Here is a 22,237-nt window from a genome sequence, read left to right on the forward strand (position 1 = left end):
CTAGATAATATTTTTTTATTATAGTGTTCACCTTGTTTAGTTTAAATTCAATTTGCTTCATCATAATTCAAATGATATAGTTTTTTCCTTGTTTTATTAATAACCTATCATGTTATACTTTATGCAGGATTAGTTACTACTAACTAGTTTTGGAATGGAATTGGATGTATTTGCTAAGAGGTTTTTATTATTGTTGATAATGTATTTGAATTTATTAGATTCAGATGTTTATTAGTTATATTTGAGATATTCATCTTTGTTAGATTGGACATAATATGTTAGAATTGAATTTGAAAACTTGTTGAATTGGTTTTGATATGTATCGTATGTTATGTTGTTTGTGAATATATGGATTTGTGAATGAGTTGTGGTGTTTGAATCGTTTGTGTTGTGAATGTGTTGGATTTGATGTTATATTATTAACAAACGTTTGTGTTGTGAATGTAAATGTGTTGTGAAAACTATTGTTTGTGTTGTGAAACTTTAACATCATTATTTGTGACGGTGTATTGTTTATATAGATATGTAAACAAGGAATTGTGAAAACGGGGAGGGGTTGTCAAAAATTTTTAAGAAATAAAATTTCATTGCTAATTTACATTAAAAATTTGATCGACCCTCCCATTTCAGCTAATTTAATGACAAAATTAAAATTGCATCACTAAATTAGCAATGGAAATAAATTTCCATCACTAATTCTAGACCGGATGGTAAATTCGATTACGATTTTAGCGATGAAATTGAAATACCGTCACTAATATTAGCGACGGATTTAAATATTCCGTCGCTAATATTTATCGATAACAATTTAGTTCCATCTCTAAACTTAGCGACAGAAGCTTTTATTCCGACGGAATATTATATCCATCGCTAAAAGACGTCAGCGATCAAATTTATAATGACTGATTATTTCCGTCACTAAATTAGTTTTTTCTTATAGTGCATCAAAACCTACAGAAAAAGGAGATGATTAATTTACAAAAAATAAGAATATCTAATATATGTTCACAATATGGCATGAGTGCAGGATCAGTACTAGATATGTTGAATTGTCAATTAAAGACGCAAAAGTTTGCCACACTAATATATTATAGAAGAAGGATTCTACTGAACCTGACAAAGCATGCTTCATCCGCACCTTGCACTTATTCACAAATCAGCATACAATTGTAAACCATCACGAGCAAGCTGCACTGATATCCCTTCTCTGCAGAAAATAAATTAATAGATGATAGCTAGTGGCAGTGTCTTAACATACATCCTCAAACATAATTGAACTTACATAAAACTCTTGTTACTATCATATATATTAAAACAGCAAATGCCAGCACCAATTTCAGATAATGATGTTTAAGGCCTCCTCCGAGACTGAGGAATTTCTCTTGCAATATGCTTAAGAAGAAAGAATTTGTTACCTGCTCGACCATTCTTCAAGTAGTTTGTTATATCTGTCATGGTCATAGTCGTGTGTCATTCCGACTAGAAGTGCTTGCCTGGGACGCAGTCTCTTCAATGTTTCAAGGGTCTGAACAAACATAAAGCCATTAAGCTATTCTGATTTATGCATTTAAAGTTTTAAAATTCCCCTTTTTCTGAAGGTTACAAACTAAACAAACCTCCGGAAAGGAAAGGTGGGTACTCCTAGTGACTACCTGTCAAGAAAGACAGTGACTGCATTATAAAGCATGCAATTCAAAGCCAATACTACAGCCAGTTCATGCAGACAATAACTGCATTAGAAACCTTTCGAACTAAAATAATTTGATATAAAAGATGGTTAGTGATGTTCAATCATAGTAACAAAGATGTATAAATAATAAATAAAGATTTGAAATTTAATTAATTAGAGTATCATTATTATTGTTATTATTTTAATAAAATAGTATTCAAAAATTTTCAATTATTATTATATTACTAAACTAAATTTATTTACTTTAGATTATTGAGAGATAATAAATAATATATTATTAATATAGAAATTTATTCATAAATATTATCACATTTATTAACAAAAAGTAATTAAATAATATTAGATTTAATATATTATTTACTATAGTAGATTATAATTTAATGTCCATATTAGTTTGTTTGAGAAAGATGTTTTGAGGAATTATTGATCGAGAGAAGTACCACAACTGTCAATCAACAGTGAAAAAGAGGAAGAAGTGGATGAGGTGCTTTGTCTATATAATGATAGATCACATACAACAATAAATTTGTTCTGTTAATCTAACAACAAATCTTAGGAAGGCAAGGAAGTGAGAGATTTACACTAGAATTAACGGGAGCTATTTCTCCCTCTCCTATATGCTTTCACTAATATTCAAGTGAAGGTCGAGAAAGAATTGGCTAGATTGGTTGTGTTCATCAAAATCAATTTAATTTGATAAAAATTTCAACCATTCCATCCTATTATTCATTATCTGATAAGATTTCAATTAATTTAAACTATTTTCCAGTGAAACTAACTTGTTTCCTAGTAATATCCTCAGATCTCTACTTTTTTTGAACTTAACCATCGATCTATATGAGATGGTTGATTTCGGCAGATTTTTCAGGAAAGATGGGAATCACCTAAGCTGATATTCATTAAACTCAGGCAATTAATATCTGTATCAATCAATTTTAACGTCTACAAATGTACTGTCAATAGATAGAGAAGAAAGAATTGCATTAACCTCTTAACAATTGATTATTCTTTAAATAATCTGACCCATTTGGTAAGCAAACAATCATTTTATGAGAAATCCCTTGTACAGTTAGAATTTCTTCTTCATCCACAATGATATGCTTCTACCTACTAGACAGGACTAATAACTATTATAAACCTGCTATAGAACAACATTAGCCAGTGAAACAACTAAAAAGGCATTATCATATGATTTGTTGAGTTTAGTTTGGAGTTCAATGAAACCAATACGGATCAGAAGTTTTAATAAATTGTATATACAACTATTGCTTACATAATACTGCGCTACTTCAGCTGGCTTTAATTCACTATAAACTATGTTGTGCTGTTCTGGACTAACCTTGAGTGGTTATCTACCACACATGTAAGCAATTCACACATACTTTTAATTCAATTATGTATTTTAAAATTAAAAAGTTTTTCCATGGGATTAAAGCAACATTCACACTAAGAATGATTTTTACGTGGTACACTAATAACATGTCCTATATATGTACTTGGGCACAATACAACCCTTTACTATATTTTAACTATACATTTTAGTTATTTATGATTCAGACCTGCAATAATGTGTCTATATTATCCTTGAAGTGACACATGGCGGCTTAGAATTTAGATCAGTGGTTCACTTGGTAGCATAAACTGAATTCTGTTTACATTTATGTGAGTGCTTTTATAAGAATGAGATGAGATCCTAATTATTGATTTGATAATTGCAACTCCGAATAATTACACATCCCAAGGATAAGGGAACAACGTAGAATTAGTGATTTTGAAGAACTGTAAAAACAGAAAAACATGGATGACCAAATGACAAAATCAACTACCTTGCGAATTGAATTAGTCTCTAGAATCAGAAGGTCCAACTGTCCAGCTCCAGATTTTGAGATAACTTCAAGTAGAAAGCAAAATAAAATGTGAATGGATGTAAGCAAAGTTACAGTCTCTGTGACCAAACCAAACAAGAAGAAAATTTTGATAGTACTTAAAAATAGTTTCTTGATCAATGTCGAAATGAAACTGACTATTGACCAGAGTCTAGATGTTTCTTGAAGAATTCATATGGGTACATACACATTATCAAGGGTTTTAATACTTTCACTGAACTTCAAAATAAAATAACTACAGTTGACATGTCCAGTTGACTATCATATTGCCCATTTGTTGCCACTAAATCTAACAGATGGGCCTCATGTTCCTTCAATAAAGTAAATAAAAATTGAAAACCTTTATGGTCAGTATACGTGTAGATAAGCGAGCGTTCAGGGGAAAAAGAATATCATCTTTAAAAATTGCTGATTCAAATTGTTCTCAATTTGGTTAATTTTTTTTAGTATTTTACATTTAAACATTAGCCCACCTACAAACCATCTAATCAACAAGATGTAATCAACGAACTAAAACAACTCAGAATGGAAGTATTGGCGCAATAAAGATAACATGTCAGGTAACTCTATGTAAAATCTAAATATAGCAAACACAGACAACTGTATAATTAGAAGGGATACATACTATATTCAGTGGCATAAGGGAAGCGTGAAACATCAGATATATATGCAATCCTTGTCTTTTGCCCAAAGAGGAAGCCTAAACAAACATAATCTTCACCATGCATCACCTGCATGAAGACAAATATGGATGAGTATCAAACGAAACAATCTAAGGTATTGCTGAGGGTGGAATGAAGAGTAAGTACTAACTGGCAAAGGAATAAACTTTAGGCCTGATGCTATAAAAGGCTTCTCAATGTCATCATCAATAATTTTCCAATCCAATTGACTAGTAAACCTGAATACATGACCTTCTTTCAAATTTCTCTTCGCTAAATATGGAAACCTTTTCGTAACACTGTTTGCAATAAGTAAACCTACTGTTAGATTCAAACTGAAATACTAGTAGTTGCACAATCTAAATTTATAATTAACAATCACAACAAAGGCAATGATGTATCTAGAATATTGCTGCAGGTAATTAATAACATAGTCAACAAGAAGTTAACAAAAACATAAAATATTAATAGCGGCTAACAGAAGCCAACAAACTAAACATGCACGTCATGCTGCAAACACTGGTCTACATGAGTAGATGTACCTGTCCATTGTAAATTGGGTACAGTATATTGGAATTGAATTAGTATCATGTTGAACCACCCGGACATCATCAAGACCAAGAACTGCATCTGCATGTTCATGAGTCAGAATAATCTACAAGAGAAAAAAGGAAGAAAAAAATCAGTATTCTTACAGATGCAATACTAAGCAGCAGTCAACAAAAACAAATAGAGTATAGTGATTGCATAAACCATAAACTTCCTCATGAAAATGAAATAAGATTCACAAGAAGAAATACTAACAGAATCTATTCGAGGAATCTTATGGTGAGTGAACCACCGCAAAACTTGTTCTCTAAACGTCTTTCCCACATCAATTATTATGTAATTGTGTACTCCATCTTGACAATAATCAATCAAAAGAGAAGTGTTGCACCTGTAGAACTTATGCACAGAGTAAGCAATAGCATAATCTGACTAAACACAACAGAATATACTCTCCTAATTGATTTGACATCTTCTATCAATTAGTAGACAGTTTCAAAACATGTTAAGAAATTGTCAGTTTGCTACATATCGCAAAAATGCTAGTTTGATTTTAGAGATTTTACTCTTTTTCTCAGTTTACTTATGAATTTTCTATATCTTAATTTATCTCCATATTTTGAGTCTCCATGTACAGTTTGATCCCTTTTTTTTATACAATAGTATTCTAAGAGTTAATTTTTGGATGATAATATCCAAGGATAAAATCACGCGTGAGTGTTTCATGGTTACAAACAGGTGGGCCAAAAAGATATGATTTAAGAAAAAAAAATTTAAACGATATTTAAGTCTATCGTCTAGGTGGGGAATTAAAATGGGAGAAGAGTAAACTGTAGAGTTCTCATTCACGCCATATAACTGCTAGAATATACAAATTATGCAGAAGAACAAAGCTTGAGCTTCAGCGGTTGACGAAGACCTGTAATTAGGGTTGCTCTCAGGAGGAATGGAGAGGGCCTGGGTGCAGACGGGACAAGGAGGATCCGTAGCGCAGATCAAGCATCTCGCGTTAGGGACGGTGGCGGAACAACCGGTTCCGAGAAAAATGAGAGAGGAGCGACCTGCTACGATCTCCGATCCACCTCCGTCACCAAGGACTCCACCCCCAAAACCGATCGACGATCCCATCACCTCCCAACTCTCTGAGTCTACGCCAGTGCAGTAGGAAGTGGAGGGGCCACGGCGTCGTCGATCTCTTCTCTTCAGTCTTCACTCGGCCTCCGCCTACCTCCATTATAGTTCAAATTTTTCTTTGTCCGCCCGTAACAAGTGGAAGATAATAATAAACGACCGACCAATGCGCATTCGTTGCCGGGTTCGAACGAGTCGCTTTCCCACGCCGCTTGAACCGCGAAGTGGATGATTAAGGTAAGGAAATCTTCATTTTACCCCTTTATATTTTTATTTTCTTTCGAAATATTAATATTTTCAGGATTTTATAATCATGTTTTTGAACTCTTACTATTTTATGCCATTAACATCGTTAATTTAATTGGCAAAAGACGACAGTATAATATAATGATTTTACAAATTCTAAAGAGCATTTCTAAAAACTAGGATAAAATATAGAGTAAAATAAAAATTTTCTTTAAAGCAATTATATACTTAACTTTAATCCTCTCTCTCGAGTATAATACAAAATTTAGAGAATGAGATTAGTACACAATTTAGAGAAGAGCAGATGATATAGAAACAATTCCCCATAAAATAATAAGTTGCACATAGACACCCTTAATAGAGAATAGAGCAACAAATACATAATAAGAAATACTGAATGAATGGGGAAAAAACATCAATTAAATCAAATTTCCATTTGGAGAATGAAACAAGGATCAGAACTACTCATTTGTTTATTAAAGTCGCAATCTAAGAATACAACACAAGTCCTCAAATTCAATGCTGCCAGACTCTACTCGAGAAGCTATATTAGATCCTTGAAAATTATAACTTAACAATTATGACGGCTACTATATCACATAAAGTACAATATCTTAAAGGAAGTTAAAGATCATGCTAAAGAGTTCAGCACCCGTAATAATCGATTCAAAGTCGTGTCTGCAAACGCCAACTGGAATATCCTGCCATGCAGACCTGTAAATAAATAACAGAAGAATAAAGAAGTAAACTATTTACTTTAAAAGATTATAACATGATAATTGTTCCTTGAGAGTATGGTTGATTCTTGAACATAAAGTACTTGTTAGTTATTCTAGGATTAACAGCTAGTTATAACTGAAAATTTGAGGATAAAACAATATTATTCAAAATTGATAGAAATATAATAATTGTTCACATCGTCAATTAGCTTGTTGTCCAAAATAACTATTAGTCCATGTCATGGCATGTATTGAATTTCACAAATTATGATGCTCGCCTAGATTAATTGTTAACAATACTACGCAAATTAAGATCACAATGTTTAGATATTACAATAATTAATGAGATCATACGTAGCAACAGATTCGAAAATAAACCATCACATGGACGTGCAAAGACAATAAATTAGTAACTATCTTGGACAAGAAAGTTGATATGCATTATTATAATTATTGATGTGACTATAGTTGTTACAAGCCTCAATGTTCATGTCATAATAAACAATTAACCTTATGTTTTTATGATATTGTACATTTAATAAGTTGTAAAACAACGCACAAATACTAAAAAACAATGATTAACAGCCTATGATGGCATAGCAGCAGGGTTAACCAAGATGAGCATTTCAATCCTCAAAATTACTTAGAGCGCTAGAACAGAAAATGTAAAACGACCACATTACTTGGAAATAGGAATTTGACCGTTTACATCATGTTGATGGTGATATCATGAAAATTTGTACCATTTCTTAACCATAAACATTTATGGTTTGACAAAGAGGTAATGCAACTAAATCAAGTACTGGTATAAATTATATGAAAAGATATTTGAATAATATTAGCATACCAGTCCAGGGGAATGAATGATCAATGTTTTCCTTGCCTTTTATTTGCAGAACGGCGTGCCAAAAGTTTCTGACTAGGAGTAACATGATCATCCTGTGAAAATGAAGAATGTGAGAACTTAGTACAATACGTCAATACAGGTGCTTTTTGACTAGCATCTTAAAAGTCAATTTAAACAACGAAATGAAAAGATCAAGTTAGCAATAGCACAGAAGAATACGCATACACAACTTCAGAAGGATTAATGTCAAAGAATGAATTACCAGCTCAACATTCTCTAGGCTAAATTGCCTGCTACTATTGAAGGAGTTTTGTTGATAGATGTTATTCATAGCTAATAATGTCCATTCTTAGTATTGTATATGCCACAAATAGAAGGAACCCATTGTAACTTGCAAGTGACAACAAAACCAACACTGTAGAAACAAAAACTGTATGAATGAAAAGTAGTTCAATTGTATGTATAAACCCACCAAGTGTAAATGAATGTCACTGTAATATAAGGATAACAATTTTAAGAGTTTAACCTTAATATCCTAGGAGTTACTCCAGTGAAATAGAGCTAAAAAATACCATCCTTCACACATATAGTAACTATATCATCAAACATATGGACAATAATAGCTTCTTGGTGAATGAATAAGAGGACAGAGAGGGAGAGCGAAATGAAATATAAAGTACCATCTATTCTAACTAATAATCTAAACAAACATCAATTAATCAAGCAATAGCATGGAGATAGAACATTAACTGGATCACCTACAATTTCCCTAATGATGAGATTTTGGTAAAGTTTTAGATATCACAATAACCTAACTTTCCACAGTTTCATGTAGATGCCATACAATGATATGTAGATAAACTAGTCAGCATAGCAGCTACGGAGACTGGTAGTGAATTATCTCCAGGCACCCTAAACAAATTTAGGTAACCCAAAGTTAGTTGGGATATAGGACCTATTTTCATTGTTCTCTGTTTAGCTGGAACAGCTATCATAGACAATCACCTGAGTACCAAATGATGAGCTGCTAATTTTTCAAACTGCTTACAAATGGCTAATGTCTGGCAAAAGCTTAGGCAATTGGCTAAGTTCCAAAGCATGCACTTTTCTTTATCAGCTGCATAATTTCCATAAGTTCTGTAAGGAGCAACAAAAGAATACTTGTTTGGTTTTTAGTTGAAGATGCCCAAGACTCTATGCAGGTTCATTTAACAAGATAACTTTTAGACCATTTATTTTATGTGCTTAAACATTTCAAAGAAACAGATGAATACACTGCCGACGCAGCTTTTCTTCATATATTTCAGCTAGTTGCATATAATGATAGAATGTTTACCTTTTGAAAGTAAACATCCATGAAGGGAAAGAAACCTAGCTTGTCCAATGGTCATCTATGAAAGTATGGTCAAAAAACTACAATGTAGATTAGTATTAGTCGTTATCATCAATGAAAGTTATGGTAGAACTAAAACACAATCTTGTGTATGTTTTCTCAGCATTTAGCAATCATCTTTACCAATTTGAGCATTTTATCAATTACCACAAGAGATTCTAAGATTCCCTTCTGTGTTCTAGGCACTATCTATGCGCCAATAACTTGTATATTTATTACACAAGAATTTAAAACCTCTTTGATGTTCGAGAAGTCAACATAAGCACCTATATCATGGAGACTCTGACAGCTTTGACCTCAAAACAAAAGGTCAATTGGAAGGTGAGATTCTATGAATTTGCTCTCACTTTTTGTCTCCATCTATACATTCATAGATAGATAAGCCCTCCAAGGATTCACTACCAATAAAGTGTTAGAAATTTTGATAAAGTTAGAGTCCATATTACAAGGTCAACTGGAAAGTGGAATCTACTCAGGTTATTCTATGTATAACCAATTGAAAAAATATCTGTAGTAGGTCTGCATCCGAGAAACACGAGCTATAGCGTTTTGAATCCAAAATGCAATATAGCAAATAGAATAGCTCTCCCTTCAAAAGATTAATTCTTATGTAACCATCTTTTTCACAACTACAAGCCCACTTCAAAACAAGATACTAAACTTTGCCTCACCAACTTTATCTGCAACACTCCAATGTGATCATCCAAACTCTATATTTGGGTGCGGTGAGATGAAATATATACTCAGAAATCTATCATGCTACACATGAATATTCAAATAACAAGGATGGAACCAGGCACAAACTGTTGAAAAAGAACAATAACAAGTTAAAGAAATATAAGGGTTTGGAAAGCACACAAGTAATTAATCCAACCTAGTGAGCTCACCTTATATAAAGAAGCGGCTGATTCAGATTGCATCATTTGGTTTGGTAGATGACCGAGAGACTGGAAAGTATCCATGGCATCCAGAGTAAGTTCCCAACCACAGGCAACTTCTGAATTATTTGATGCAGATCCAGTGTCATTGCTACAACCAGCAGCAGCTACATTTCCATTAACCCATGGGCAATAGCAGTTGTGGTGCTTAAGTGGATCGAACTCTTCATTTTCTACATAATATCCATTTTCTCCATTAGATGTTCCTGAAGCAACAAGAAAACAACAGTGCTTGGTGAACTGAAATAAGATAGCTCAATAAAAAGTGGCGCAAGCAACAGATCACCAAAAGTTACCATAAGCACAATATGCCAATAAATTGTGAAAATTATGATATTGCCTGAAAGATTCAGAGTATTTCTCTGATTTTCTGTGAATGCTAGAGTAAACTGAAAGCAATATTTTTAATATTGACCTCCAATTTAGTAAAACTAGAAACAGCCTCTTGCCAAAGGCAAGGTAATATTAATTTCCCCGGATATAGCTTCGTGCACCGGGCTGCCTTTAAGTAAAACTGAAGAAGACCTACAACATGTAAAGGACAAATTTGCCCTTCAACATTTCTGCCAGTATCATATCAAGTTTCAGTAATTTTAGTTTCTGCTATTTATTTTGATTATAAACATATCAAGGCCAAACTGCAAGAAGTTATCTCGTAAATTCTTGAGTCACTAGTAGATAAATTTACAAGATTCACATGGAAGGAAAGAACCTTCTACTAAAACGTAGACTAGTTTGAGTTTCATATGATATAGATAGGGGTTTCAACTGAAATCTAGTATTAATTTTCTGAGGTGAGATGCAATGGGGTTTAACTGAAATTGATATGTTCATTGAGGCAGTTAGAACAATGTGACTCAGCAACATTCTTAAGATACACAGCATTAAAAGCACACGCAACGTAAAATAAAGCACACAAGGTACACAGACTATAATTAGAAATTGAGAATTATGGCACTGCAAGTTTAGATGCAACTACAACCAACTTTATTTATCCTTGTTGAAAAAAAAAACATACCAAAGATATAAGGATTACATATCAAGTACGACTATCAAGTAAAAGGTAAAATATAATGATTTATGGGAATAAAAAAGAATAAATAAAAAACAAGATGAGATACCTATCCCATTTCCAGGAATATTGCCAGACATCATGAGTCCATATTCATCAGTAATTGGCACATTTCCCATCTGAGTTACCTCTTCTTTGGATACTTCATAAGCTGAGTATATCATAGCATTGCAAGAAAGTGAAGGATGTGCACTGTTCTCTGGACCTAAGCTGTGACTTACCTTCTCACCACTTTCAACTGAGTCAGCTTTATGTGAACCGTAAACCTTTGAGCCACTGTCAGCTCTTCCAACTGATTGAGACATCATCTCCTGGCTATAGCCATGAGGATCTTCTCTAATGACCGGCTCTCGAAGAGACTCATCCACCAGTGCAGGTCCTGGGGTGGACTCACCAGTTTGCCCTAAATTCTCCGTAACTTCCGCAGTGGGTTCTGCATCACCTACCATACTCTCTGGCCTATGCACAGAAATATCAGTTCCATGAATTTCAGCCTCATGACTTGCACCCATACCAACACTTCCACCACTAATGCCTAGACTTATCCTATCCCGTGCATAAACAGTGACAGTTTCTGCATTTACAATTTCTTCCCCTTCAACAGTACTGCTACCCCCAACTTCCCTAGCAACACTTGCAGCAGCATGTTGTATGTATGCATTTTGCTGAATTTGATTACTAGAATCCAAAGCATCATTCATATCAAGATTCCTATGCATGGTTGGAGAAGGAAATTGGATATCTGCAACATCTCCAGGGTAATTTTCAACACTTTCCATGGAATCTTCTTCACCACTACAAATCACGTCCATTGCGATAACAGACGAAGCACGAGCAGAATCTCTGTGAGATGGAAGGCCAACACCCATGTCACTCTCTTCTTTGGATTCAACTCTGTTTGCATCAATAATATCAAAGCATAAATTGCGGCTGGGACCAGCACCAGATGAACCCATCCTAGATAAAGGATGATATGTATCAAAAATATCAAACCCACGAGCCCGTTTGTTAGGTCCACCTGAATATTGTGTGTCATCATCAACTTCATCTCCATCTCGATCAATAACAGTTCCTTCTATACTGTCAGCGTGCAAAATTCTATCTTGTGGCCTGTCAACAGTGCTCCCACCATCCTCCAAGCTACACTTCCTCGAACTTGGACCACATGACTCATAAGATGCTGCCCGATCTCCAACCTCACTTCCAGTAGGCTGGCCAATTATCAGATCCCTTCCCATACCACCATCGACAAAACGTTCAGGCATTTCTGGCAAGCCAGGATTATGGGATGGCAAACCTGCTGCTATAGTCAGATTCAAATCCACACCAACAACTGACTGTGATTTACCATCATCTGCGATTGCTGCTTCATCTCGTTCCTCAATATGCTCCTTTCCCATAGCATCTGCAGCAACCCATCCATTGATACCACTAGCAGCACTTACACCTCGTGTCAATGTTAACTTTTTACCAACATCAGGGTTATCAGTATTGTTGGCACCAAATTGAGCAGAACGAGCCACTGTACAAAAATCACAAATTCTAACAGTTGCACCACATAAGCTGCAATCAAGTAAAGGTGACCTTGTGCTGTACTTTGGTTCTTCGACAGAGGCCTTCCCCTTTCCTTTTTCTTGATTTTTGGAAGCAGTCAATGCATTCTTACTAAGGACACGAAAATCAGCCCGATCGTATTCATCTTCAGTACGATGGACTGAGTGTGCATTTTTAGCAGATTCAGCAGAGTTTTCCTCACAATCTTGAATATTTGGAAGCCATCTAGGTTCCCATCCACAAAGACTTATAAGTTTTTGTGCCTACCATAGGAAGAAAGTCAAGTAAATGGACATGAAGAGCATATAAGAATCTATTAAATATGAGTTGCCATGCTAAGAAATGTTTGGACATTGAATAACTTACATGCAAATGACCACGAGAGGAATAGTCTCGAGATACCTTTCTGCTTGTATTGTTATCATCTTTACAACCTAACTCCCCAGAATAAAAACCACTAGGTTGAGCCAACATGTGATCAATCTTTGAGCTCCTGGTAAGCCTCATAGTCTCAGTAGCAGATGAAGCTACCACTGGAAGGAAGGGAAACTGTAAAAGGCCATCACAACGGTCTTTATAACCACCAATAATTGCTGATGGAAGCGTGGGAGGGAATTGCACCAAGCTGTCAGCACAGCAGTTTCCTCTCCAAGAACAACAATCTTTGTGTCCAGCATCGAGTCGCTCAGCAAATGCTTCCACAGACTGGTCAACTAGTACAAACAAAATATACATGAAGTTGAAAGGATCATGCAGTATACAAGAGAGTTTAGATGTAGGCTCAACGTGGAAAACTGATAGAAACTACCATTCTGCTGTGCAATAAAAGCAAAAGTTAAAAACATCAAGACAAGTCAAAACGAAAATGCTAATATCAGACACTATTTTGCTACATGCTCAAATCCAGTCTAAATCATTCTATAATAAACCAAAGCAAATGAAAATAAGTGGAAATCAGACAGTATTTGAAAACCAAATTATCAATGTAAAAGAATATTTAGAACAAAAAAAAGAGATAGTAGTGAATATGAGTAGATATTATGAAAATTTAACAAATATTTTTCTGATAATTACCTTCTGTGGAAGTCCAAGATGCTAACATGGTAAAGGTGAGTCGGGCACCACAAGATTCACATTCAATCACATCTGTGTCAACATTAATCCATCCTCTCCGAGCACAGGATAGTGAACTTGCTCCCTGCAGATTTAGCATGTAACATGCATTTATACTGAGCAACAGGACATCAATATTTGTTCTTCTATCAGAATAAAAAAAATCAATAAAATTTCATATCAAATAGCAGGGAAACATATTGGGAGAACAGAAAGACAAGGATTTTAGGGTAGAAAAAGGACTGCAAAATACTATGATATTATTTTGTATGTATAAAACTGATAAATGAGTGTGATACATAATCCTCTGCTGCAATTCCCAAAGATATTTTAATCTTGTTTGAAAATTGAATGCATGCAATATGCATAGACTATCACATTAAGTAACCTGGATAAAAATCACAAATGTCATTGCAGGGATTGAGATAACAGGAGTACAGGACAAGATTTAACAGAAATGAGACTGATTTGAATAGTTCAATAACACCAAAGATAATAAGTCAACTATTCGTCCTAAAATTAAATTAGCATATGAGATAGATTTCATTGACATATAACAGGTGATTGTGGATGGTCATGTGCTCAATAGCTTCTTTCTAGCATTTGGAGTGTATTTTCTCATCATATTTATTTTACTTATTAAAAATCATCACATGATATTGTTTCCAATCAACAGCTAGCCAATTTGTTGCAGCATCAAGTCCAAAAATACATGAACAAAAGAAGCCAATTTCTGCAATAAACATCAAGAAGGAAAGGATGATGGTGTTATATAAAGTTTTTCACAACACGTGTACATAAATTTTCACAATTGAGTTTTGCAAGGAAGAACATAAAAAAAGACAAAGATTAGCACATCAATATTGAAAAAACTTAACAACTAGATCAAAACTCAGTTGAAAAGTTCAGAAAGCCTTGATTACTAGCCTTTGGTTTTGCAGACCAATTTGAAGGCCTGAATGTGGCAAGACGACGAAGTAGGTCCCCCCGTTCCCATGGTCGGCATGAAGGTTCTGAAGTTCCCAGAGCAGAGCCAGAAGCATTTGTGCTCATTGAAGTTTGAGGCAGTTGTGGACCAACACGAGATATAGACCCAACCTTGGAACCCTGGATGCTACCAAGCCAATCAATGCTGGTTGCATTTGTTGGAGCAGCAGGAGAGGATGCCCCAACAGAACTATAAGAAGTGACAATATGCTTGAGAAGAAGATAGCTACATTTCATTTATGAAATACTTCAGTATAAAATAGAATCTGTTCAATATCCATGTTAAACTAAAGGTTCTCAAACAGCATTGCTGATTAAAATAGAATTGACGATGCCAAAGAAATGTGTATTTATTGTTCCCTATCTATAAGATGTGTAATTATACTGGGAAAAGCAAAATAGGAATACCCAATCCTATGAAAACAGGCATTCAACCTATTCAGAATATAATATGAAAGGTTCTGCAAATGATTGCTTTAAGGAACAACAAACAGTCATTTGAATTTCTCATATGGAGGTTCTGCTTTAATATGGATTACTAACAATCATATATAGTAAGTAATCCATCAACCTAAGAAGCAGTTTCTCCAAGCACAAAATAATCTGCATAGTTCCTTCCTAACCAAGACATAATTGCTCCCACAAACAAGTTTGGAATAAGTTATGAAATGTAAGAGCACTTCAAAGGGCGTGTATGCTTATACAAATTCTCTTTACTAATTAGCACTAGTGTATGAGTAGTTAAATAATATAATTGTTTCCACAAGCATGCAAGGTTGCTAAGAAAATATTTTTGTACTGAAGCAACTATTGCCAGAAGTGTTAATGAAAGCTGTAGTTGCACTTGTAAATGTCATCTCTCCAACCTTGATATAAGAGAAGTCCTAATTTCCACTCGGTAAAAGTTGACAAAACATAAGTTGCCTAAAATCCTATGACAATCAAGGGGTACAATGAAGAATCCTAGAATCAAACTAGACACAAGATGTAGATTGACCAAGCTAAATGAGTTAAAGAATGAGACAGAATTAGCTACTAGCATTTAATACCTAAACGTTTAGCTCAAAAACAAATATATAAATTGGGTTGTCCTATTCAAAAATGCAGTTAGATTCCAATGAGTTCAAAGAATCGACAATTACATTGGGATATGTTATATACTACAAATAGCATTCATTAACGGATTGACAAAAATATATAAATAAATCCAAATATTTGATTGACTGAACTCGTATCAACATGAGTATACCAATTGAATATGAACAAACTGCATCCATGTAGCATAATTGGTGTTTTACATGATTCCACAATTATTAGTACACTAATAAAATAATTATCAATGCTGTAAAAATTGGAGAAATGATAATCCCAGTGGTTCGATAGACATTCAATCAAAACCTTACTTCATTGGAGTGGAAATATAAAAATAATATTAAAATATAAGCATTTCCTTTTCGCTCTTGACATTTCACCATCGTGGGCCTTCTTAGATCTGATAGACATATTACTGAAAATTAAGGAAAGAGCTTATGGTCGTGGTTGTGAGAGAACCATAGTGGTTTGCATGGCACTCATATAACCTTGTGGAATCCACACGTCATTAAGATCTCATGATTGATTTGAACTTCAACTTGTATCTTGGGATGCAAACCACTAATGAACAAGTCCATCTCTTGATAAGAAGAATACTAAGGAAAGAGCATTTCAAATTGTGAATGACAAATATCAACAGCTTCAACTTAGCATGAATTGACAAGTTCACTAAAATTGCTCCCTCATATGGATGGACCAAATCAAAGTTGACAACATTCCTTAAGGAGGTGGATACCAACCAAGTGCATCTCAATTGGTGATTGTAATAATTGTGCCAATGGCTCGAGAAAATGAGGGAAGCATCGTTGTTTTCTAATGAGGAAATTTCAACTACAATTGTTCAAAGCTATAGATAAAATCAATTAGACTCTCTTCATAAGAATAGGAAGGTGGTGCAGCTCAGCACTATGTTGCTTGCAATTAAAGCTACAACAAGCCATCCGACATGTGCACATGAGTCAACAACAACATGGTCCTAATGGTTGTTGTGAGCAAGTGATATGGTGGCTCAAGTCTCAGGGCAAAGCAATATTATAAAAGCAAGCTAGGATAAGCAGGATGGTATATTGTTGTCATAAACAAGCAAGAATACTGACACAATTAGAAGGTTGTGCTTATGAGAAAGCAAGGGAATAGTGTGAGAATATGAAAACAAGATTGTTGCATGAAGGTTAGTTGAGGTGCCTCTATAAATGGTAAGAGGAACAATAATGCAAGTGGCTTCTAGACTGCAAGGTGGGACTTCAATTAGATTGGAGACAACCACTTTAAGCGCTCACATGTCTTAATTATGTCAGCAGCTTGTGCATGATGCTCCAGAGTTGACGAAAAAACACCACAAATTTTTGTTAGAATCCCATAAGTTGTTGCCAAGCACCAATAAACAATTTTCAGCACCAAGTTGTTAGGTTCAACAATTCTAGCTCGATAGCTGTGAAATGACTTACTAGCACTGTTAGGATTCTAAACCTTATTTAATATTGAAATGTTTAAAATTGTGTACCTTGTCAAATTTTGATAGTTTGATATATTTGCTAGAAAATAAAAGAAGAATTTTTAAAAGGTTATTTTGACAATAATGGCAAAATAAAGAGTGAAAGATTGTACAATAAAGCAGCATAACAATTGTTTCCTTTAATAAATTCCCTTCGAGCTTAAACGCAGAGATCCGTCTTCTAAAAATCCAGAAGTGATGAGAATTGAAAATTTATTTTCCGGTTTACATATTTTTTTCCTGAAATAGTATGACAGCAAAAGTAGCACTTTGCCATTTAAGTTCGTTAATTGTTATTCATTTGCAGTTGCGCCCTCTAGTTCTGCCTATATTGAAAAAGGTGACTTCATCAGAATTATTGTCTCCTTAAAACAAAACCTATAAGCAGAGCATGAAGTGGCTGCGTTAGTCAAACTTTGCACCATGAACGCCAACATTTAATCTAAAATTAGAAACTTCAACAGAAAGAACAACAGGCCTACACATTCTCTTTGCCAGCGGAAGGAAAATAAGCCAACATTAGCATAACAAGTTTCAGGTTTCGGTTTTGAGCTTGAAGAAGCAGCGAAAATTTGGGCTTTTGGCCATGGGTGAAATCCTAGTGCTTCAGATCGGAGTGTTATTGCAGAAGAAGACAAAATTGACAAGATACCGAAAATCGAACTACGAAACCCTAGGTATAAAGAACAAGCAATAAAGATGACGTAGAAAAAGAAGACCTCGCTGCTGGTGTCGGAGGAGGAGAAGAAGACCTAGCGAGCGCGACGGCGTCCGCCGTCCCCGAGCTAATCACCTCTTCCCGCATCCGCCTTTCTCTCTCCCTCCCTCTGAGAAACGACAAATAAACAGGAGGAAAAAAAAAAAAAGTCGCTTCCCCTCGCTTTACTCGAGCGCCCTTTTATAGCCAACGAAGCCAGGGGGTCCTTCCAATTGCCACGGTTCCTGTGCACCTTCGGATGAGTAGAATGAACGGTGGAGATGGACACCAATGGGCTACCTATTAATTTCGAAAAAATAGAGAGAGGTAAATTAAAATACTAATTAGAATAAATTTTATTAATATAAATTTTATTTTGAAATTGTAATTTTAATTAATATATTTGTTTTTAAAAAACTTATGGCATAGCTCTACATAGTAGAAATGCAAATAGAAGTAACAATATTCTTGAAATCATCTCAAGATAAAAAAAATGTTAATTTGTTTTTTTTGGAAAAATTTTTTAGAAATCCAAGTGTTCGACTTTCTAGACTCTCTATCATTGTCCCCCTTCCCCTTAATGTAAATATATATTTTTCACTTCTAATATGAAATTCCGATCTCTGCCCTTAAACTTATATATAAAATTTTCCCTTTAGAGTTTAAGGATTGGATTATAATATTAAACATAAAAAAATTTTAAAATGAAAAAAAATTAATTGCTCACGGGGTGTGTTAGATAAAAAGTATGAGATAACAACTCGGCACACTCCGTGAGCAACTAAATTTTTTTATTTTGATTTTTTTTACTTAATACTATAACTTAACTGCTAAATCCAAAAAGAAAAAGTTTAAATGACTTAATCATAAATAAAACAGCACACACACAAGTTCTCTAGTAGACACCTAGATGCATTCATGGCGACCACATCAACATAGACATATTCTGTTTTAGTGTTTATTTGTGATTGATAAAGAATTGAATAAGACAACATATGCTTACCTATTTTTCTTGGTTCTTGTCTAGAGAGTGAGTTCATAAGGCCATGGATGATTCTCTCCTCAAAGCATTAGCTTCTCTACCAGTCTCGTTGAAACAACACTCTCAAAACTTCCTCCATCGACGTTGGCATCCTAAACCTTTCCATGAGACATGCACTAAGTATGAACAATATTATAACACAAGTCTAAGACTTGTGTGACGTCTAAACTAACTAAAATGTCATTCCCTTGAGTAGAAAGGAACACAACACTTAAAGAACAAGTAATTCATAGCGATATCAATGAATTACAAATAACTTATCAACTTTATTAGCTAAATTTACACTCTTTAAGGCATACAAATTCGCGAGTCAAATTATGTTGGTATGGCACACACCATTACAATGTAGAATGTCCTATATGCCCCTGCAGAAACCGTAATATTTGGGGAATAGAGATTGATGTATCATTCTCAGCCTTGGTACACAATCTTGCCACGACAAGTAAACTTCCAAGTTCTTTGGAATCATAACTATCACCAAGATCAGTGTCCACCATCTTGTGGATTGAATAGGCAAATCCAGATTCTTGGATCCAATGGACAATTTCAGCTTCATTCAGCAATGATTGCCCAGTGATAAGCTCAAGAAGTAGCATTCCGAACTGGAAAACAAGTCTCCTATTTCTCTGTTCAGTGTTATCTGTCGGAAACTTCAATTCCTACTATTAGTACGAGTATTTGTATGTAAACACAGCAAAGCTACAAGTGTAAGAGCCTGACCTTCAGAAGAAGTGATATTTGATTCACTGTTGTAGATTAAATCACAATCGGCAAAGACCACATCAGATAACTGAAACAAAAGTTCAGTAGTAGCTACTACATAGTTCTTTTTCTACTTAGCCAAAAGGAACATAAACTCACATAAGAAAATATGCTTTCCAAAAGAGGTAGGACGCCTAATGTGGCGGAAAAAATTTACCTTCGCGACAAAGTTCTCATCCAAGAATATGTTGTTTGAGCTGATGGTCACATTGTATATAGGAGGTTCACAGAAATACTGAAGGTACTCCTGCATAATTAAGGGAAGGTAAATTTTTGTTTCAGTGAAAGTAAATTAGTGATTGAATATCTTCACTCCCAAGTATGCCTGTTAAGCATATCTCGTAAAAAAATTGTCATTCTGATCAGATACCCACCAGAGCAGCTGCTATGTCAATAGCAATCTGTAATCTAGTTCTCCAGTTCAAGGGTGTTTTCAGTGGGTCTGTCGGAAGCGAGTAAAATCATGAGAAATTACAAGCAATGCTATAGATTTAACTAAACATAATCTTACCATGAAGGTAATCCTTCAGCCTTCCATTTTCCATATAGTCAAAAACAAGAAACCTAAGCAAAATATGGCATGGTACAATGAGAAACTTCAGTATACTCGGACCTTATCAATTGGCCTAATTGAGAGATCCGACCGAACCTATGCTAAGTACTCATACCTGTCTTTGCCTTCACAGAACCCTTTGAGCCTGACAAGATGACGATGATGCAAGCGCCCCAAGAGTTGGACATTTTTCAAGAAGGAACTATTCTGTAGTTGGTGTGATCTTACTCTTCTAACAGCACCAACAAGTCCATTAGGAAATTGAGCTTTGTAAATTGTTCCCTGAGGACCACTTTCAAGAATCACACCGAAACCACTAGTTGCCTTGTTGATCTGCTTGTATGTAAAACTCTTCACAAATGGTATGCCTTCATTAAGAAGATAAATCATTACCAAGCTTTCCCATCAGTCTACAAATAATATAGGTACAATAGATAGTGAATTCAGAGCAATGATTGAATCAGCTATCATTTGATTTGCGCTTAATGGAATTATTGAAGTGACAATTATCTAACAGGGAAAGGTCTTTAGGAAACAATTTGTCCTGTATTCTCCTAATAACACAATAGTACTCCCAATCACTTCCTAATAATGCAAACTCAGTTAACTTGGAGTAAGAATCATCATATTGGAAATGTGTTCTCTCTGATACTGTATGCCTTCAACAATTCTGCAAAATAGCATGTGCAGAAGTATATAAGAGAGGAAAGAATTCATCAATTAAACTACCAGTATGTGGTATCAGTGTATACTGAAACCCTGATACTCAAATCTTTTACAATGTTTTTGAAAACCAGTTGGAAATTGATTAAACTATTAGTATTGGGTAGACACTCTGAAACCTTACAACTCAGTATATTGAAGAAAAGTGAGAATACAACAACTTCTATAAAGTTATATGGTTTGAAATGAATGATCAGATCAAGTGTACAATGACTAATATCTCGAATATGTAACCTCCAGGATTAGTCGGGCGAAACCCAGACACCTGCATATATATCTCGAATATGTAACCACCAAACTTTCCGATACATCAAGGAGCAACCAAAGCCTGTAGCAGCAGCAAAAGCTGCTAAATTGGAGCAAAAAAAGAAGAAATGGCGATTTTTTTTTTCAAAAACGAAAAAGAAAATACTAATTTGGAAAACTCCGTCGTCATGACAAAAAGCACCTTCTGCAAGGGTATCTACAAGAAGGAATGGGCACAATTTCGGCAAAATCCGACAATTCTTGCCCGCAATTTCCACCAAATTCCAACCACGGGAAGCAGAAGAGCAAAAGAAGCAACGTCCAAAGCGCCAGGAAAAATCGGAACTCTACCTGACCTCGACCGGAGGCGCCACCGCGAGATTAGCGCCTTCATCCGTCGGAGCAATCGGTGCTCCATCACGGATCGATCCCAGGCCGGAGTTTTCCCGAAGTGATTCGGAATTACACAGCCAAGCGAGCTGGGAGAGAGAGCAGGAAAGGAGGAGGAGGAGGAGGAGGAGGGCAAAGGGAAGGCTCCAAGGCCAATCAAGATCGATTTGGTCCACCATTTATTTCTTCTCCACCTGCGATCGAGAGAGAGAGAGAGAGAGCGAGAGTGGATGAGGATCTTCTTTTCTTTAACCGCCAGCCAACCCACGTTCTACTTTTACTTATTTCGCCACTCAATCACTGCACTTTCATTTTGCCTACAATTTATCATTTTTAAATTAAAATAATCTCTAATAAATTTTTTCTTCTTATTAAAAAAAAATAAGATGCCTTTATAGCACATCAGTACTGATAACAAGATTAAAAAAAACATGAAGAGAATGTTTATATATA

General features: G+C 35.0%; 3 protein-coding genes across 6 annotated transcripts; all 3 read right to left on the reverse strand.

Moving 5' to 3' along the window:
• Positions 1 to 1,007: 1,007 nt before the first annotated feature.
• Positions 1,008 to 5,985, reverse strand: LOC141816135 (putative hydrolase C777.06c). Of its 2 annotated transcripts, none has more exons than XM_074703974.1 (9): positions 5,704 to 5,985; positions 5,043 to 5,175; positions 4,781 to 4,893; positions 4,390 to 4,477; positions 4,202 to 4,307; positions 3,517 to 3,581; positions 1,617 to 1,652; positions 1,416 to 1,525; positions 1,008 to 1,207 (listed from the first exon to the last, which is right to left on the reverse strand). In XM_074703974.1, the coding sequence occupies exons 1-9, from the start codon at positions 5,910 to 5,912 to the stop codon at positions 1,150 to 1,152; spliced, it is 918 nt and encodes a 305-aa protein (XP_074560075.1). In that variant the 5' UTR covers positions 5,913 to 5,985; the 3' UTR covers positions 1,008 to 1,149. The 2 variants fall into 2 exon arrangements, with proteins under 2 accessions (XP_074560075.1, XP_074560074.1); XM_074703973.1 differs by having other exon boundaries at positions 4,390 to 4,537.
• Positions 5,986 to 6,605: 620 nt separating this feature from the next.
• On the reverse strand, positions 6,606 to 18,221 carry LOC141816134 (uncharacterized). Of its 2 annotated transcripts, none has more exons than XM_074703972.1 (8): positions 18,091 to 18,221; positions 14,725 to 14,974; positions 13,759 to 13,882; positions 13,051 to 13,397; positions 11,180 to 12,947; positions 10,008 to 10,231; positions 7,728 to 7,819; positions 6,606 to 6,875 (listed from the first exon to the last, which is right to left on the reverse strand). In XM_074703972.1, the coding sequence occupies exons 1-7, from the start codon at positions 18,174 to 18,176 to the stop codon at positions 7,748 to 7,750; spliced, it is 2,871 nt and encodes a 956-aa protein (XP_074560073.1). In that variant the 5' UTR covers positions 18,177 to 18,221; the 3' UTR covers positions 6,606 to 6,875; positions 7,728 to 7,747. The 2 variants fall into 2 exon arrangements, with proteins under 2 accessions (XP_074560073.1, XP_074560072.1); XM_074703971.1 differs by having other exon boundaries at positions 10,008 to 10,264.
• A 1,191-nt stretch (positions 18,222 to 19,412) lies between these two features.
• On the reverse strand, positions 19,413 to 21,907 carry LOC141816139 (putative receptor-like protein kinase At1g49730). Of its 2 annotated transcripts, none has more exons than XM_074703978.1 (7): positions 21,746 to 21,907; positions 20,541 to 20,793; positions 20,384 to 20,436; positions 20,247 to 20,314; positions 20,030 to 20,119; positions 19,831 to 19,900; positions 19,413 to 19,750 (listed from the first exon to the last, which is right to left on the reverse strand). In XM_074703978.1, the coding sequence occupies exons 1-7, from the start codon at positions 21,810 to 21,812 to the stop codon at positions 19,449 to 19,451; spliced, it is 903 nt and encodes a 300-aa protein (XP_074560079.1). In that variant the 5' UTR covers positions 21,813 to 21,907; the 3' UTR covers positions 19,413 to 19,448. The 2 variants fall into 2 exon arrangements, with proteins under 2 accessions (XP_074560079.1, XP_074560080.1); XM_074703979.1 differs by having other exon boundaries at positions 19,681 to 19,760.
• Positions 21,908 to 22,237: the final 330 nt, after the last annotated feature.

The sequence above is a fragment of the Curcuma longa genome, unplaced genomic scaffold (assembly GCF_044706935.1).
Source record: "Curcuma longa cultivar G26 ecotype Majalengka, Jawa Barat unplaced genomic scaffold, ITB_CL_G26_1.1 contig_14452, whole genome shotgun sequence".
NCBI classification, from domain to species: Eukaryota; Viridiplantae; Streptophyta; class Magnoliopsida; order Zingiberales; family Zingiberaceae; genus Curcuma; species Curcuma longa.

What these genes read in the sequence shown, in the direction of transcription:
- LOC141816135 (XM_074703973.1), bottom strand. Translation starts at nt 5,912, where the DNA reads ATGGGATCGTCGATCGGTTTTGGGGGTGGAGTCCTTGGTGACGGAGGT. An exon ending in ACCCAATTTACAATGGACAG is followed by an intron (nt 4,538 to 4,780) that starts GTACATCTACTC and finishes TATTGCAAACAG; the next exon opens with TGTTACGAAAAGGTTTCCAT. An exon ending in TAAAGTTTATTCCTTTGCCA is followed by an intron (nt 4,308 to 4,389) that starts GTTAGTACTTAC and finishes GTCTTCATGCAG; the next exon opens with GTGATGCATGGTGAAGATTA.
- LOC141816134 (XM_074703971.1), bottom strand. Translation starts at nt 18,176, where the DNA reads ATGCGGGAAGAGGTGATTAGCTCGGGGACGGCGGACGCCGTCGCGCTC. An exon ending in CCTCCGACACCAGCAGCGAG is followed by an intron (nt 14,975 to 18,090) that starts GTCTTCTTTTTC and finishes CACTTCTTATAG; the next exon opens with TTCTGTTGGGGCATCCTCTC. An exon ending in CAGCCGCTTCTTTATATAAG is followed by an intron (nt 7,820 to 10,007) that starts GTGAGCTCACTA and finishes TCATTTTCACAG; the next exon opens with GATGATCATGTTACTCCTAG.
- LOC141816139 (XM_074703978.1), bottom strand. Translation starts at nt 21,812, where the DNA reads ATGGAGCACCGATTGCTCCGACGGATGAAGGCGCTAATCTCGCGGTGG. An exon ending in GCGCCTCCGGTCGAGGTCAG is followed by an intron (nt 20,794 to 21,745) that starts GTAGAGTTCCGA and finishes TTCTTAATGAAG; the next exon opens with GCATACCATTTGTGAAGAGT. An exon ending in AAATATCACTTCTTCTGAAG is followed by an intron (nt 19,751 to 19,830) that starts GTCAGGCTCTTA and finishes AGTTTCCGACAG; the next exon opens with ATAACACTGAACAGAGAAAT.